General features: G+C 47.5%; 1 protein-coding gene across 4 annotated transcripts in view; it reads right to left on the bottom strand.

Annotated features, from left to right (window-relative positions):
* THADA (THADA armadillo repeat containing) overlaps positions 1-13852 on the bottom strand; it is a 538115-nt gene extending 524263 nt beyond the window's left edge. For all 4 annotated transcript variants that reach the window (XR_004538762.1, XM_033937269.1, XM_033937270.1 and 1 more), the window contains exons 1-3: positions 13788-13852; positions 4824-4925; positions 539-633 (exon numbers count right to left, since the gene is read on the bottom strand). Coding sequence is in view for 3 of the 4 variants with exons in the window: in XM_033937269.1 (XP_033793160.1) it covers positions 539-633; positions 4824-4899 (171 nt within the window). In the remaining variant the exon portion in view is untranslated. The remainder of the gene's footprint in view (positions 1-538; positions 634-4823; positions 4926-13787) is intronic.
* Between the last annotated feature and the right edge of the window lie 206 nt (positions 13853-14058).

Raw genomic sequence — 14058 nt, 5'->3', positions numbered from 1 at the left:
CCTGTATGTAACCACTTTGAGTGTGGCAGTATGCAAGTCTCAATCCCTTTCCCTGATGTCATAATGCCTCATTCCACCAATAAAAGCCAACCTCATCAGTGATGTCACAATGGCTTGATTGTCCTATACTTGGCTCACTTTTACTACATTTGGATTTATAGAGTGGCGCAGTGGTTAAAGCTACAGCCTCAGCACCCTGAGGTTGTGGGTTCAAACCCACGCTGCTCCTTGTGACCCTGAGCAAGTCACTTAATCCCCCCACTGCCCCAGGTACATTAGATAGATTGTGAGCCCAGCAGGACAGGGAAAAATGCTTGAGTACCTGGAACAGAACCCCCGCGGATATCAGGGGGGGGGAGTACTGTATATTGTATGATACTTAATAAAACCTTAAGTTTACAAGCAAATAGGACTGGATTCATTCTCTAAACACTTTCTCACCAATACAAAAGGGGAGAACGTCCTTCAAAAGTCAAGTCCCAAGCACTTCAAAATTAGTATAAAGATCAGAGCAGGATAATTACAAATTAAGTCATACCTGTTTGATACAGTTAATTTGTTGAACTCCGTCCGTTAGCTGCACACAGCGCAACAACAAGGAAGCCAGATTTTGCCCCTCAGCATCTGCAAACGCTAAGAACAATTCAGAGTAAATATTAGCACACCACTTCACACCGATAACTCTTCGGCTAAAGTCCAAAATCTTAACAGAGCTCAGAGAGGTTCCGGCATGTTTCTTAAAGATTTGCATAATAAATCCTTGGAGACGGGGGAGTTTCCACAAAATTGGAGAACAGCAGATATGGTCCCTCTTCACAAAGCAGAGACAGAGAAGAGGCCAGTTAGCCTTACTTCAATGGTTGGAAAGATAATGGGAGGCGCTGCTCAAGGAGAGGATAATGAAGTTTTCTGGAATCCAATATAAAAACATAAGAACTGCCGCTGCTGGGTCAGACCAACGGTCCATTGTGACCAGCAGTCCGCTCATGCGGCAGCCCTTTGGTCAAAGACCAGTGCTCTAAATGAGTCCAGCCTCACCTGCGTATGTTCCTGTTTAGCAGGAACTTGTCCAACTTTGTCTTGAATCCCTGGAGGGTGTTTTCCCCTATAACAGACTCCAAAAGAGCGTTCCAGATTTCTACCACTCTCAGGGTGAAGAAGAACTTCCTTACGTTTGTACGGAATCTATCCCCTTTCAACTTTAGAGAGTGCACTCTCATTCTCCCTACCTTGGAGAGGGTGAACAACTTGTCATTATCTGCTAAGTCTATTCCCTTCAGTATTTTGAATGTTTTGATCATGTCCCCTCTCAGTCTCCTCTTTTCAAGGGAGAAGAGGCCCAGTTTCTCCAATTTCTCACTGTTCGGCACTCCTCCAACCCCTTAACCATTTTAGTTGCTCCTCTCTGGACCTTTTCGAGTAGTACCGTGTCCTTCTTCGTGTACGGCGACCAGTGCTGGACGCAGAACTCCAGGTGAGAGTGCACCAAAGGGTTAGAAGACATGGCTTCAAAGGAAAATCATGCCAAACGATTTATTTTAATTTTTTTATATTTTATTTATCAAATTTCAAATTATATTACAAGAATTAGCTCTTGCGCCAGTAATACAACAGGAAATCATAATACAATAAAAGAAAGCAAATTTTAAGCTCCTTAGACCCCAATCACGGAAGGAGGAATTCCACCAAAAGTGAAGAGAAACTTAATTTTCATATGATAAAGCAGGACTTGCTTAACAGCATTGAATACCACTAACTAAATGTTCCCATTACCAAAACGTTCCCTTCTTCAGATTTACGAAAGCTCGCAGCTGTTCAGGAGAATAGAAGTCATTTTTAACACCTAAATATTTAACTAGACATTTGCAGGGGTAGACAATTCACAAAAATGCAGTAACAAACAGCTGAGTTTTTACTTGTTTTCTAAATTGAAACTGGTTTACTCACAGGTGCAACATGTTCTCATCTCCCACAATAGCCAATACCTTCACTAAACCAACATCTCCAAACAAACCATTCTCTATGCCAACTTGGTCATACGAGGGCTGCTTGGAAGAATTCGTATACACACTGCTCCAGACGCAGCATTGCACTGGAGGGAAGCAAAGAGACAGCGGCCCGCAGAGACCTCTCCTGCTGCTAGCAACAGTACCACTCTGCCAGTCTGGTTTGTCCCTCCCCCCCCCAGCACTGTTTTAAAGGGGAGAGTGACAAAAACAAACCCCATGAGGTTCATCTGGTATGGTGAAATGTTTGGACTCTTCCAGGTATCCAAGGACTCTGTCCTTGACATGATCCTAGAACTCACTCTGATTGCTCAGGCTCAACTGAATAGAGAATGAGATGGGGTCTGTACTAGGACCAGTGCTATTTAACTTATTTATAAATGATCTGGAAATTGAAATGACGAGTGAGGTGATTAAATTTGCAGGTGACACTGAACTGTTCAAAGTTGTTAAAACGCATGTGAATTGTGAAAAATTGCAGGCGGACCTTCAGAAATTGGAAGACTAGGCGTCCAAATAATAATAATAATAATTTTATTTTTATATACCGCCAAAGCCATGAAAAGTTTGAGACGGTCTACAACAAGAAGCGCTGGACAATCAGCGAAGAGGTCAACAATTCAAAGACATCTATACAATCTTATATAATGGAAGAAGTAGAAAGCTATATAGTTCATAAGGTTAATGGTTGAAGTTGCAGTGCTATAAAATTCTTAGTTTACAAATCGATTGAACAAACTCGTTTTTATCAATTTTCTAAAATTGAGGTAGGTTGAGGAGTGCGTGATAACGTTACTCAACCAATCGTTCCATTTGCCTGCCTGGAAGGCGAGGGTTCTGGCCAGGAATCTTTTGTAGTGGTAGGCCTTTATTGTTGGGTAGGTGAACAGATGTGTTCTTCGTGTGGGCCTAATAGAACTTGCCAGATTAAACTGGGAAATTAGGTAAGTGGGGGCCAGACCAAATATTGATTTATAACACAGACAAGAGAACTTAAACAGAATTTGCGCCTCCAGGGGCAGCCAGTGGAGTTTTTGATAATAGGGGCTTATGTGATCCCATTTCTTCAGCCCAAAAATCAGTCGAACTGCTGAATTTTGAATGACTCTGAGTCTTAGAATGGCAGATGAAATTTAATGTGAACAAATTCAAATGAGAAGAATAACCTGAATCACAGTTACCGGATGCTAGGGTCTACTTTGGGGAGTAGCACCCAAGAAAAAAATCTGGGTATCATCGTAAACATGATTAAATTAACTTGTCTCTTCTTTGATGAAACATTCCACTCAATGTGCAGCGGCGGCCAAAAAAGCAAACAGGATGCTAGGAATTATTAAAAAAGGGATGGTTAACAAAACTAAGAATGTTATAATGCCCCTGTATCGCTCCATGGTGCAATCTCATCTGGAGTACTGCATTCAATTCTAGTCTCCTTATCTCAAGAAAGATAGAGTGGCGCTAGAAAATATTCAAAGAAGAGCGACCAAGATTGTAAAGGTGATGGAACTCCTCTCGTATGAGGAAAGACTACAACAGTTAGGGCTCTTCAGATTGGAAAAGAGACGGCTGAGGGGAGATATGATTGAAGTCTACAAAATCCTGAGTGGAGTAGAACGGGTACAAGTGGATTGATATTTCACTTCGTCAAAAATTACAAAGACTAGGGGACACTCGATGAAGTTACAGGGAAATACTTTTAAAACCAATAGGAGGAAAACTTTTTTCAACTCAGAGAATAGTTAAGCTCTGGAACACATTGCCAGAGGATGTGTAAAGAGCGGATAGCATAGCTGGTTTTAAGGAAGGTTTGGACAAGTTTCTGGAGGAAAAGTCCATAGTCTGTTATTGAGAAAGACACGGGGGAAGCCACTGCTTGCCCTGCATCAGTAGCATGGAATATTGCTACTCCTTGGATTTTGGCCAGGTACTACTGACCTGGATTGGCCACCGTGAGAATGGGCTACTGGTCTGATAGACCATTGGCCTGTCCCAGTAAGGCTATTCTTACGTTCTTATAAAATTCATCACCATTCCCGTCCCAAAACTATCTCCATGTCATTCTTTAAGGAGAGAGGGAAGAATCAGAGTATGAATGGGCCCAGCCACTGACCTTCAAGTCCTGCATTGAAGAATGCTGGTGTAGAAGGACTGAGGTTGAAACAGACACTAAAGAAGGACATGGGATGGTTAAAACATAACACCATAAGCGTTGCCATATTGGGACAGACCGAAGGTCCATCAAGCCCAATTTCCAACAGTTGCTAATTCAGGTCACAAGTACCTGCCAGAAACCCAAAAGTAGCAACATTCCAGAGCTGAGATTGTGATGTCATAATGCCTCCAATGCCTAAGAGCCAATCACATCAGTGATGTCACAATTGCTTCATTATCCTCTAGGCTCACATAAGAATCAGAGTATGAGTGGGCCCAACTACTGACCTCAAGCCTTGCATTGAAGAATGCTTGTGTAGAAGGACTGAGGTTGAGATAGACACTAAAGAAGGACACGAGTTGGTTTCCCGCGGTTATCCGTGGAGACGGGAACGTTGATGAATTCTGTCACCATGTCATTCTCTAACAGTTCAACTGGGCCCAGGAGCTCTTTCAACAGACCAGTCCTCTACTGCATGGAATAACCATTACCATCTACTAGAGACAGAATAGTAAACAGCACTTGCCTACAAAGTGTCTTTTATAAGTCAGGGCTTACAGCTGCTAAGCCTCTTGTCTCCAGAAAAGAAAGATATATTACATTCAATAAACTTTTAGACAAACCAAAAAGAAACTAAAGTGAAAAATAAAAAAAAACATGCTCACAGAGAAGTTCTTCAAGAATGGGATCATCAAGGACTAGGGCATCAACTTGAATTTCTTTCTTCTTTTTTAAGACCATTTTTGTAAAATCCAGAAATCTCTGTGCTAAAAATACAGTAAAATTTCATTTTAGAGTTATAAAACAAGGCAACCACTTCCTTTTCAAAAGTCGGACTGATCTTTAGGGCAGGTTATTTTCCATCAGACACAAGTTGTGTGTAAATTGTCAGCTTTAGTTTGTCAATTTACACACATATAACAAACTCTGTACCCAAAAAATTATCAACATATATGATTTTAAGACCAATCGGTGTGGGGGGGGGGGGAAGTTTCCAAAATTAATATTTGTCGAGGTGCACAGTTCATTCAGTAAAACATTCCATTGTAATGGCCAGGCAATAGAAATCATATGCTCCTGTATTGTTGATGATTTCACTGGCTCTAAAGACAACATATAGATAATAATATAGTAAATGACGGCAGATAAAGACCCGAACGGTCCAGTCTGCCCATTAGTTATTCTCATTAGAAATACATGATTAAATTAACTTGTCTCTTCTTTGATATTTCTAGGCCATAGACTAAACTCTACCTAATACTGTCCTAGGTTCCAACCGCTGGAGTTGCCATCTAAGCTCACTCCAGCCTATCCAACCATCCCGTTGCCTGCAGGACATCTACCGTAAAGTCTGGCCAGCAACATCCCCATACTCCAAGCCAGTGGAGCTTCCATAGATGCCCTCCCCAGTCCATTCTACACTGAATAACCATATATGGGACACAAACTGTACAAGTCTGAAGAGATCCTCGGTGTTTATCCCACACATTTTTGAATTCCATCACCATTTTCCTCTCTACCACCTCCCTCGGGAGGGCATTCCAGACATCCACCATCCTCGCTGTTAAAAAGAATTTCCTAACATTACTCCCAAGTCTTCCTCCCTGCAACCTCAAGTTATGCCCTCTAGTTTTACCATTTTCCCTTATCTGGAAAAGATTTGGTTCTACATTAAATACCTTTCAAGTATTTAAATATCTGTATCATATCTCACCTATCCCTCCTCTCCTCTAAAGCAGTGGTCCCAACCCTGTCCTGGAGGACCACAAGGCCAATCGGGTTTTCAGGATAGCCCTAATGCAGGGATCTCAAAGTCCCTCCTTGAGAGCCGCAATCCAGTCGGGTTTTCAGGATTTCCCCAATGAATATGCATGAGATCTATGTGCATGCACTGTTTTCAATGCATATTCGTTGGGGAAATCCTGAAAACCCAACTGGATTGCGGCCCTCAAGGAGGGACTTTGAGATCCCTGCCCTAATGAATATGCATGGAGCAGATATGCATGACTGTCACTTCCATTATATGCAAATCTCTCTCATGCATAATCAGGGCTAGCCTGAAAACCTGATTGGCCTGGAGCTCCTCCAGGACAGGGTTGGGAACCACTGCTCTAGAATATAACATAACATAATATAATAACGAATTTCTAGACTGCATAACCCTTAGTTCAATGTGGTTAACAAAAGATTATGGTATGAGAAAATACAGAGATAATATAATACATAAAGAATTAACTAGCCAAAAATTTGGAGAAAAGAAGTCTTAAGTTTTCTATAATGTTTATATAAGATGTTGATCTGGTCAATAATGTCGCAATAAGCTGCTTGATAGGAAAGACAGTGCCAGTCTTCCAGTCTCATACTTCTTTTGGTTCAAACCCCTTACCATTTTAATCACCTTTCTCTAGGACAGGGGTGTCAAAGTCCCTCCTTGAGGGCCACAATCCAGTCAGGTTTTCAGGATTTCCCCAATGAATATGTATGAGATCTATTTGCATGCACTGCTTTCATTGTGTGCGAATAGATCTCATGCATATTCATTGGGGAAATCCTGAAAACCCGACTGGATTGCGGCCCTCAAGGAGGGACTTTGACATCCCTGCTCTAGGATGATAGATATTTTTACCTCCCAGATCCCAACAGTTTTGGTGCATAAAAAATCTACAACACACGTAAATCTCCATTCAAAGCGTTATACAGTAAATCATTCATTACCAAGATCTTCATTTTTTATCCTCCACAATACCAGGAAGTGAAATCAGAATGGTAAAATTATGGTCATACCTGTTAATTTTCTTTCCTTTAGAAGCAGCAGATGAATCCAGAGACTAGTGGGTATAGCTCACATCGACCAGCAGGTGGAGATAGAGAACTGATTAACAGTTGGCCTTAAAGCCTGGTGTTCCTTCTGTTGATTCAGTTATGCACTTTGCCCAAGCATCCCGAAAGGAGAATGAGCAGCCACAAACTCCATTCCAGTAAAAAATGTGTCTTTCGCTTCTGAATACCAGTGATATTTTCTCTCTTTTTTTATTTTAATTGATTTGATTTTTGATTTTTTTTTTTTTCAGTCATGAACGAATACACTTACCAACTATAGCCCCGGCTACCCTAATGACATACCCACCCTACACACAGCCCGTGCACTTGGGGAGGGGCTCTGGATTCATCTGCTGCTTCTAAAGGAAAGAAAATTAACAGGTATGACCATAATTTTACCTTCCATAGCAAAGCAGCAGATGAATCCAGAGACTAGTGGGATGTAGCAAAGCAAACTCAAACTGGGTGGGACGCCAATGCCGCCTCTGCCAGCACTGCTGCGCCAAAACTCGCCTCTGAACGGGCCGCTACATCTAACCGATAATGCTTTGAAAAAGTATTCCCTGACGACCAAGTGGCCGCCCGGCAAATCTCCTCTAATGACATCCCCCTGGACTCCGCCCAAGATGTAGCCAAAGCCCGAGTGGAATGAGCATGAAGGTGCTCCGGTACCTTCTTCCCTGACAACACATACGCCGAAGCAATAGTGTCCTTGACCCAACGCGCAATGGACGCTTTAGACGCCGCCATCCCTTTGTTTTTACCCGCGAACGCGACAAAGAGATGGTCCGACCGGCGAAAATCATTCGTCACCTCCAAATAATGGAGAAGCATACAGCGTACATCCAGTAGCCGTACCGACAAAAAACGCTTCCCCCAATCATCCTTCCTGAAGGATGGCAGGAACAAACACTGGTTCACATGAAAGGACAAAATAACCTTAGGCAGGAAGGACGGCACCGTACGCACCGTCACCCCAGTCTCCGAGAAACGCAAAAAGGGTTCCCTGCAAGAAAGCGCTTGCAGCTCCGATACTCGCCTTGCAGAAGCCATCGCCACCAAAAAAACTGTCTTTAGTGTGACATCTTTCAACGTGGCCGCTGACAGGGGCTCAAAAGGTGCCCCCTGCAATTTCCCAAGGACGAGCTTAAGGTTCCAAGTAGGACAAATTCGCTTAACCGGCGGCCGGATATGTTGAACCCCCTTGAGGAAACGCACCACGTCCGGCTGCGATGCGAGAGCCGAGCGAGCCACCCGGCCCCTGTAACAGGCAATGGCCGATACTTGAACCTTTAAAGAGTTATATGCTAACCCTTTCTCTACGCCCTCCTGCAGGAACGCAAGAATAGCTGGCAGAGAAGCACGGAAAGGCGCAATTCCGTGTCTTCCGCACCATGCCTCAAAGATTCTCCAGACCCTCGCATAGGAGGCTGACGTTGAAATCCTCTTAGCCTTAAGCAGGGTGGAAATCACCCGTTCTGAATAGCCCTTCTTTTTCAGCCTTGACCTTTCAATAGCCAGGCCGTAAGACCAAAGCGGCCCGGATCTTCCATTAATATTGGACCCTGAGTTAGCAAGTCCGGAGTTACCTGGAACGCTACCTGCTCGCCTACCGACAGCAGCATCAGATCTGCGTACCACGGCCGCCTTGGCCAATCCGGAGCCACCAGGATTACTCTGCCTCGAAAGCGAGAGATGCGTTGCAACACCCGCCCTATCATGGGCCAAGGTGGGAATACATAAAGAAGGGAATTCGGAGGCCACGGGAGAGCTAATGCGTCCACCCCCTCCGATCCCTGTTCCTTGCGTCTGCTGAAGAACCAAGGCACCTTCGCATTGCGGGAAGAGGCCATGAGATCCATCTCTGGCAACCCCCAACGACGGACTAGCAGGCCGAACGCTCGAGCCGACAACTCCCATTCTCCCGGATCGAGAAGAGTTCTGCTGAGGAAGTCCGCCTGCACGTTTTCGTGCCCTGCAATGTGTGCCGCCGACAGAAGCGGAACATGCACCTCTGCCCATCGAAACAAATGTCTTGCCTCTTCGGCTAACTGCGGGCTCCGGGTACCCCCCTGCCGATTGACATACGCGACCGCCGTGACATTGTCCGAAAAGATCCTGGTCGGTCTGTCGTGAACTAGGGCCTGAAATGCCCGCAACGCTAACCGGATCGCTCTCAACTCCAGCAAGTTTATGGGCCATTGAGCCTCCTGGGAAGACCAAATTCCCTGCACCGATGTCTGCATGCAGTGGGCTCCCCAGCCCTGCAGGCTGGCATCCGTCGTAACTACCACCCAATCCGGTGTGGCCAACGGCATGCCCCTCCAAAGATGCAAGTCCTGGAGCCACCAGCGCATGCTGTGAGCTGCTCGAGGACTCCACTGGAGACGCACATTGTATTTCATAGAAGCTGGGGACCAGCGAGAGAGCAGAGACTGCTGTAAGGGTCTCATGTGGCTCCGGGCCCAGGGAACCACCTCCAGAGTCGCCACCATGGAGCCCAGCACCTGTACTTAATTCCAAACTCGAGGCCTGAGCGACCCGAGAAGGAGGCGAATTTGAGCCTGCAATTTCTCCCCCCGATCTCGGGGTAGAAACACCTTCCCCAGAGCCGTATCGAACCGTACCCCCAGATGCACCAAAGATTGCGATGGGGACAAAACACTCTTGGGAAAGTTGACAATCCACCCCAACGACTGAAGGAGAGAGATCACTCTCTGCGTCACCGACACACTCTCCTGCCGGGATGAGGCGCGTATCAACCAATCATCCAAGTACGGGTGTACGCGAATCCCTTCCTTGCGTAGAAAAGCGGCTACCACCACCATGACTTTGGAAAATGTGCGGGGAGCCGTCGCCAGGCCAAAGGGCATTGCCCGAAACTGAAAATGTTGGCCCAGAATCGCAAACCGCAGATACCGCTGGTGCGGAGGCCATATCGGAATATGGAGGTACGCCTCCTTGAGATCGAGAGACGTGAGGAACTCTCCTGGTCTCACCGCCGCAATAACCGAGCGCACCGTTTCCATCCTGAAATGGCGCACGCTGAGGAATCTGTTGACCCCTTTGAGATCCAGCACAGGTCTGAAGGACCCCCCCTTCTTTGGTACAATGAAGTATAGGGAATAGATACCGCGGCCTACCTCTTCCGGGGGTACCGGTACCACCGCCCCCAGATCGAGCAGCCCCTGAAGTGTCCTGCGGACCTCGGATCCTTTTGCCGCGCCACGGCACGGGGATACCAAGAAAGAATCTACGAAGGGAGCGGCGAATTCTAATTTGTACCCTTCGTGAACAAGGTCCAACACCCATTGGTCGGACGTGACATTGGCCCACTCCGCCCGGAATGCCGAAAGCCGACCCCCTAAGGGCAGGGCGGAGGGAGCCAAGCCCCCGTCATTGTGGAGGGCGACTGGCTGGGGTACGGGCTGACTGCCCTGAAGAGGGTCTCGCCGTACGAAAGGAACTTCTCTGCTGAAACCGAGGTCTCGAAGCAGAGAACGGGCCAGATGCAGACCTGGAAAAAGGTCTACCAGCCCTGGCCCGCCTAACATCCCGGAAACACGGTCTAGACGATGCAGCCCTTACCGGGGGCCTAGCCCTGTCCTCGGGTAAACGCTGCGTTTTGGTATCTCCAAAATCCTTTACCAGTTTATCCAACTCCGTTCCAAACAATAAACCCCCTTTAAACGGGAGTCTCACCAGCTGGAGCTTGGACGCTGCATCGGCCGCCCAATGACGGAGCCACAAGGACCTGCGTGACACCACAGACAGAGACATCTGTTTCGCAGACGCCCGAATAATATCATACAATGAGTCCGCCAAATAAGCCAAGCCTGACTCCAAATCAGCCAGTTCCGAAGGGATAGAACCCCCCGACTCCAGCAAATTATCTGTCATTCCTTGTGACCACTGCAGACAAGCCCGCGCCGCGTAAGAACTGCAGATTGCGGCCTGTAAGGTAACTGCAGCCACTTCAAAGGACATCTTAAGGGATGCTTCAATCTTTCTATCCTGAGCATCCTTAAGTGTCACGCCCCCTTCTACCGGTAAGGTAGTTCTCTTAGTCACCGCTGCTACCAGAGCGTCCACCTTAGGCAACCTAAACTTGTCCAGTTCGGTCGGATCGACCGGATACAAGAGCCTCATGGCCCTTGCCACTCGCAAACTGGCCTCCGGCGCCTCCCATTGCGCCGATATCAGCTCCTGCATGGCCTCATGGACCGGAAAGGCCTTAGTCGGCCTACGGGTACCTGCCATCAGTGGGTTACCGGACCCCTTGGCATCTTCCTGAGCAATGTTCAAACTCTGCAAAGCCTTTGAAATAAAAGAAGAAAGCTCCTCTCTATGGAACAACCGGATAGCCGTCGGGTCATCCCCCTCCCTACCCGGGATACTCTCCGTGTCCCAATCCAATAGCTCCCCTTCCTCCAACGACTCAGGCAGGGAGAAAGGTGACCTGGGCAAAATATCCACCTCCTCCGCAGACACTAGCCTGCGCTTCTTAGCCCCCTGCGACTGCCCCGGGGATCCTACTGCCCCTGCAGTGGGTCTAGCCTCTTTCCCCTCCCCCCCCCGTAGAGGTAGAGGGTACCGCAAGGGACCGCCCGGCCCCCAGCCCCGGCTGGGTAGGCTGCGAGCTCTGTAATTTAAATGCCTGATGGAGCAACATCACAAATTCGGGCGAAAATGCCCCCCAGCTAAGAGGCACTCCCCCGCCCTGCTCTGCGCCGAGGGGAGGGGCCGCGCCGGCCTCCAGCGCTCTCTCCTCTGCCCCCGCCGCCTCACACTTGCCATCCGTGGCCGAGTCCTGCAGTAACCCTGCATCGACTCCGAGCGGCGGGGACATTGCGCAAGACTCCCGTACCCGGGACATGGCCGCCTCACAAGCCGCCAAAAACGGGTCGTCTGCCGGTGCTTCCAAGCATCCGGCAGAGCAAGGACCCGACCGTGTTCGGCGCTTCCCGCAGCGCGAACACATCTGACCAGCCTCTGCAGCCATCCCCCCTCGGCCTGACCAAAAAGCTCCGACGCGGTTTTTTTTTTTGTTTTTTTTTTCACACACGCGGCGAACGCCGCCGAAAGACGACTCCGCCCCCCAAGACGCCCGGCACCCGGGAAACGCGACCACACTCGAGGTAGGCCAAGAAAACACTCACCCGGTCCGCCGCTTACCCCCGAAGCCAGGCAATCGTTGGTAAATGTACTGGAAGCCGAGTTAACCACTGCCCGGCTCAGTACTAGCAGGAAGGCTCCATTTTTTTTTTTTTTTTTTTTTTATACTGGAATGAAGAAGCCAGCCAATATCCTGCACCTGAAAAGGAACCCCTCTATCCAACGGAGGGGAGGGTGGAGCAGGGACCTGGGAGGGCCCAGGTGTACCTCCCAAAGCCGGCACCAATCAGCCAGGCACCCCCACCTACTGAAGAGAACTAGTCTCAACAGAGGAATCCTAACGGAACACCCTTCAATCTATCCTGCAGCAGGCAGAGACCCGGAGCTAGAAGAATAGCTCCCACCTTGCTGGGAGATAGAGCAAAACTGAATCAACAGAAGGAACACCAGGCTTTAAGGCCAACTGTTAATCAGTTCTCTATCTCCACCTGCTGGTCGATGTGAGCTATACCCACTAGTCTCTGGATTCATCTGCTGCTTTGCTATGGAAAGATGTAATATGATAGTGCAAGTTACTTTCCCCATGCCTAGTATGTTGAATGGGTTGGATCCGCCACATAGCTTTTTTTCAATTTGCTGCCTGTTTTATTTTCTTGAATGTCCAATTTTGTCAAATCAAACTCTTAAGTAAGCCCCCCTGTGAGCATTTCTGAGTCTGGGGCTGAACTAGCTGGAGTCTCCCTCAGGCAAGCTGCATCTGTTCCTCACTCACTCAGTGCCCGATGCCTCCACCTGAGGAAGAAAGGTGCAGCTACATGCAGGCATAAAAATTAGGTCCACAGAAAAAATGCACCTACTTATAAGACAGGACGTGTTCTCATAGGGCAGAGTGGATGTAGACCCACAATGAATGCAAATATTTTTTAAAATGCACAATTATTCATGACAGGCAGTATCTATCATAGTAAAATAGGTCTTGACTCCATACTAATTCAAAGAACTAATTTTATCTAAAGGGAACACAGCAATTTTCAAATACCCTATTTACCTAAGTAAATGACTTTTGAAAACTGCCCTCATTACACATATGCTGTAATACATAGTTTAATATAGAAGCTATATGATGAATGTGTTTTTGAGTATATTTTGAGATGGATTTGGGGAGGGGGAGGGGTCAGGCTCCTGAAAGTTAAAGTAAGGATTACAATGAAAGTTCATCTAAAGCAGTGTTTCCCGTCTGTCCTGGAGTACCCCCCTGCCAGTCAAAGTTTTCAGGATTTCCACAATGAATATGCATACAATGGAGGTAGCATATGCAAATTAATTTCATGCTTATTCACTGAGGATATCCTGAAAACCTGACTAGCAAGGGGCTACTCCAGGACAAACTTGGGAAACACTAGCCCTCCTGCACCAGTCTGGCGAAAACCTAGCATTCTGCTCAGTAAATGCTCTAGGCGACTGCCTAGCCAGTCGAATAGTTAAACTGGCCCATGCGCCTACTAGGTGTCGTATAACATATCATGAAGAAAAAAAAACCAGTGCATGCAATTCTTTACGGGGAGTCATCGAATCCCACGACACCTAAATTCAAGGAGCCGGCGCCCTCTCTCATCCCGTACTCCAGAAATCTCTCCCTCTTTTCCGTTATCCCCGGTCCAGCATCTCTCCCCACCCCCCACCTTCACACTCGCCTTTGAGGTCTCCAGCAGCAACTCACACAAGTCGCGCGCCTCCAGCCCCAGCGCTTTCCTCTCGACCTAGTCCCACCCCCCCCCCTTCTGACGTAGCTTCCGGTTTCCGGTGGGGTCGAAAACTACGGAGGAAGCTGTTGCTCTGCGACTCGGAGGACGCGTTTGAAGCTAGACCTGGAGACGAGCGGACAAGGCTAAAGACAGCCTGTTTAGAGTGTTGCTAGCTTGAAGCTGCTTAGGGAGGTAAGTAAGGCTAGCGGCGGGTTTCCAA

This window comes from Geotrypetes seraphini, chromosome 3 (assembly GCF_902459505.1).
Source record: "Geotrypetes seraphini chromosome 3, aGeoSer1.1, whole genome shotgun sequence".
In the NCBI taxonomy this organism is placed as follows: Eukaryota; Metazoa; Chordata; class Amphibia; order Gymnophiona; family Dermophiidae; genus Geotrypetes; species Geotrypetes seraphini.
Note: the sequence above shows the minus strand (reverse complement) of the source record. Positions and strands in the feature narration are given on the sequence as shown.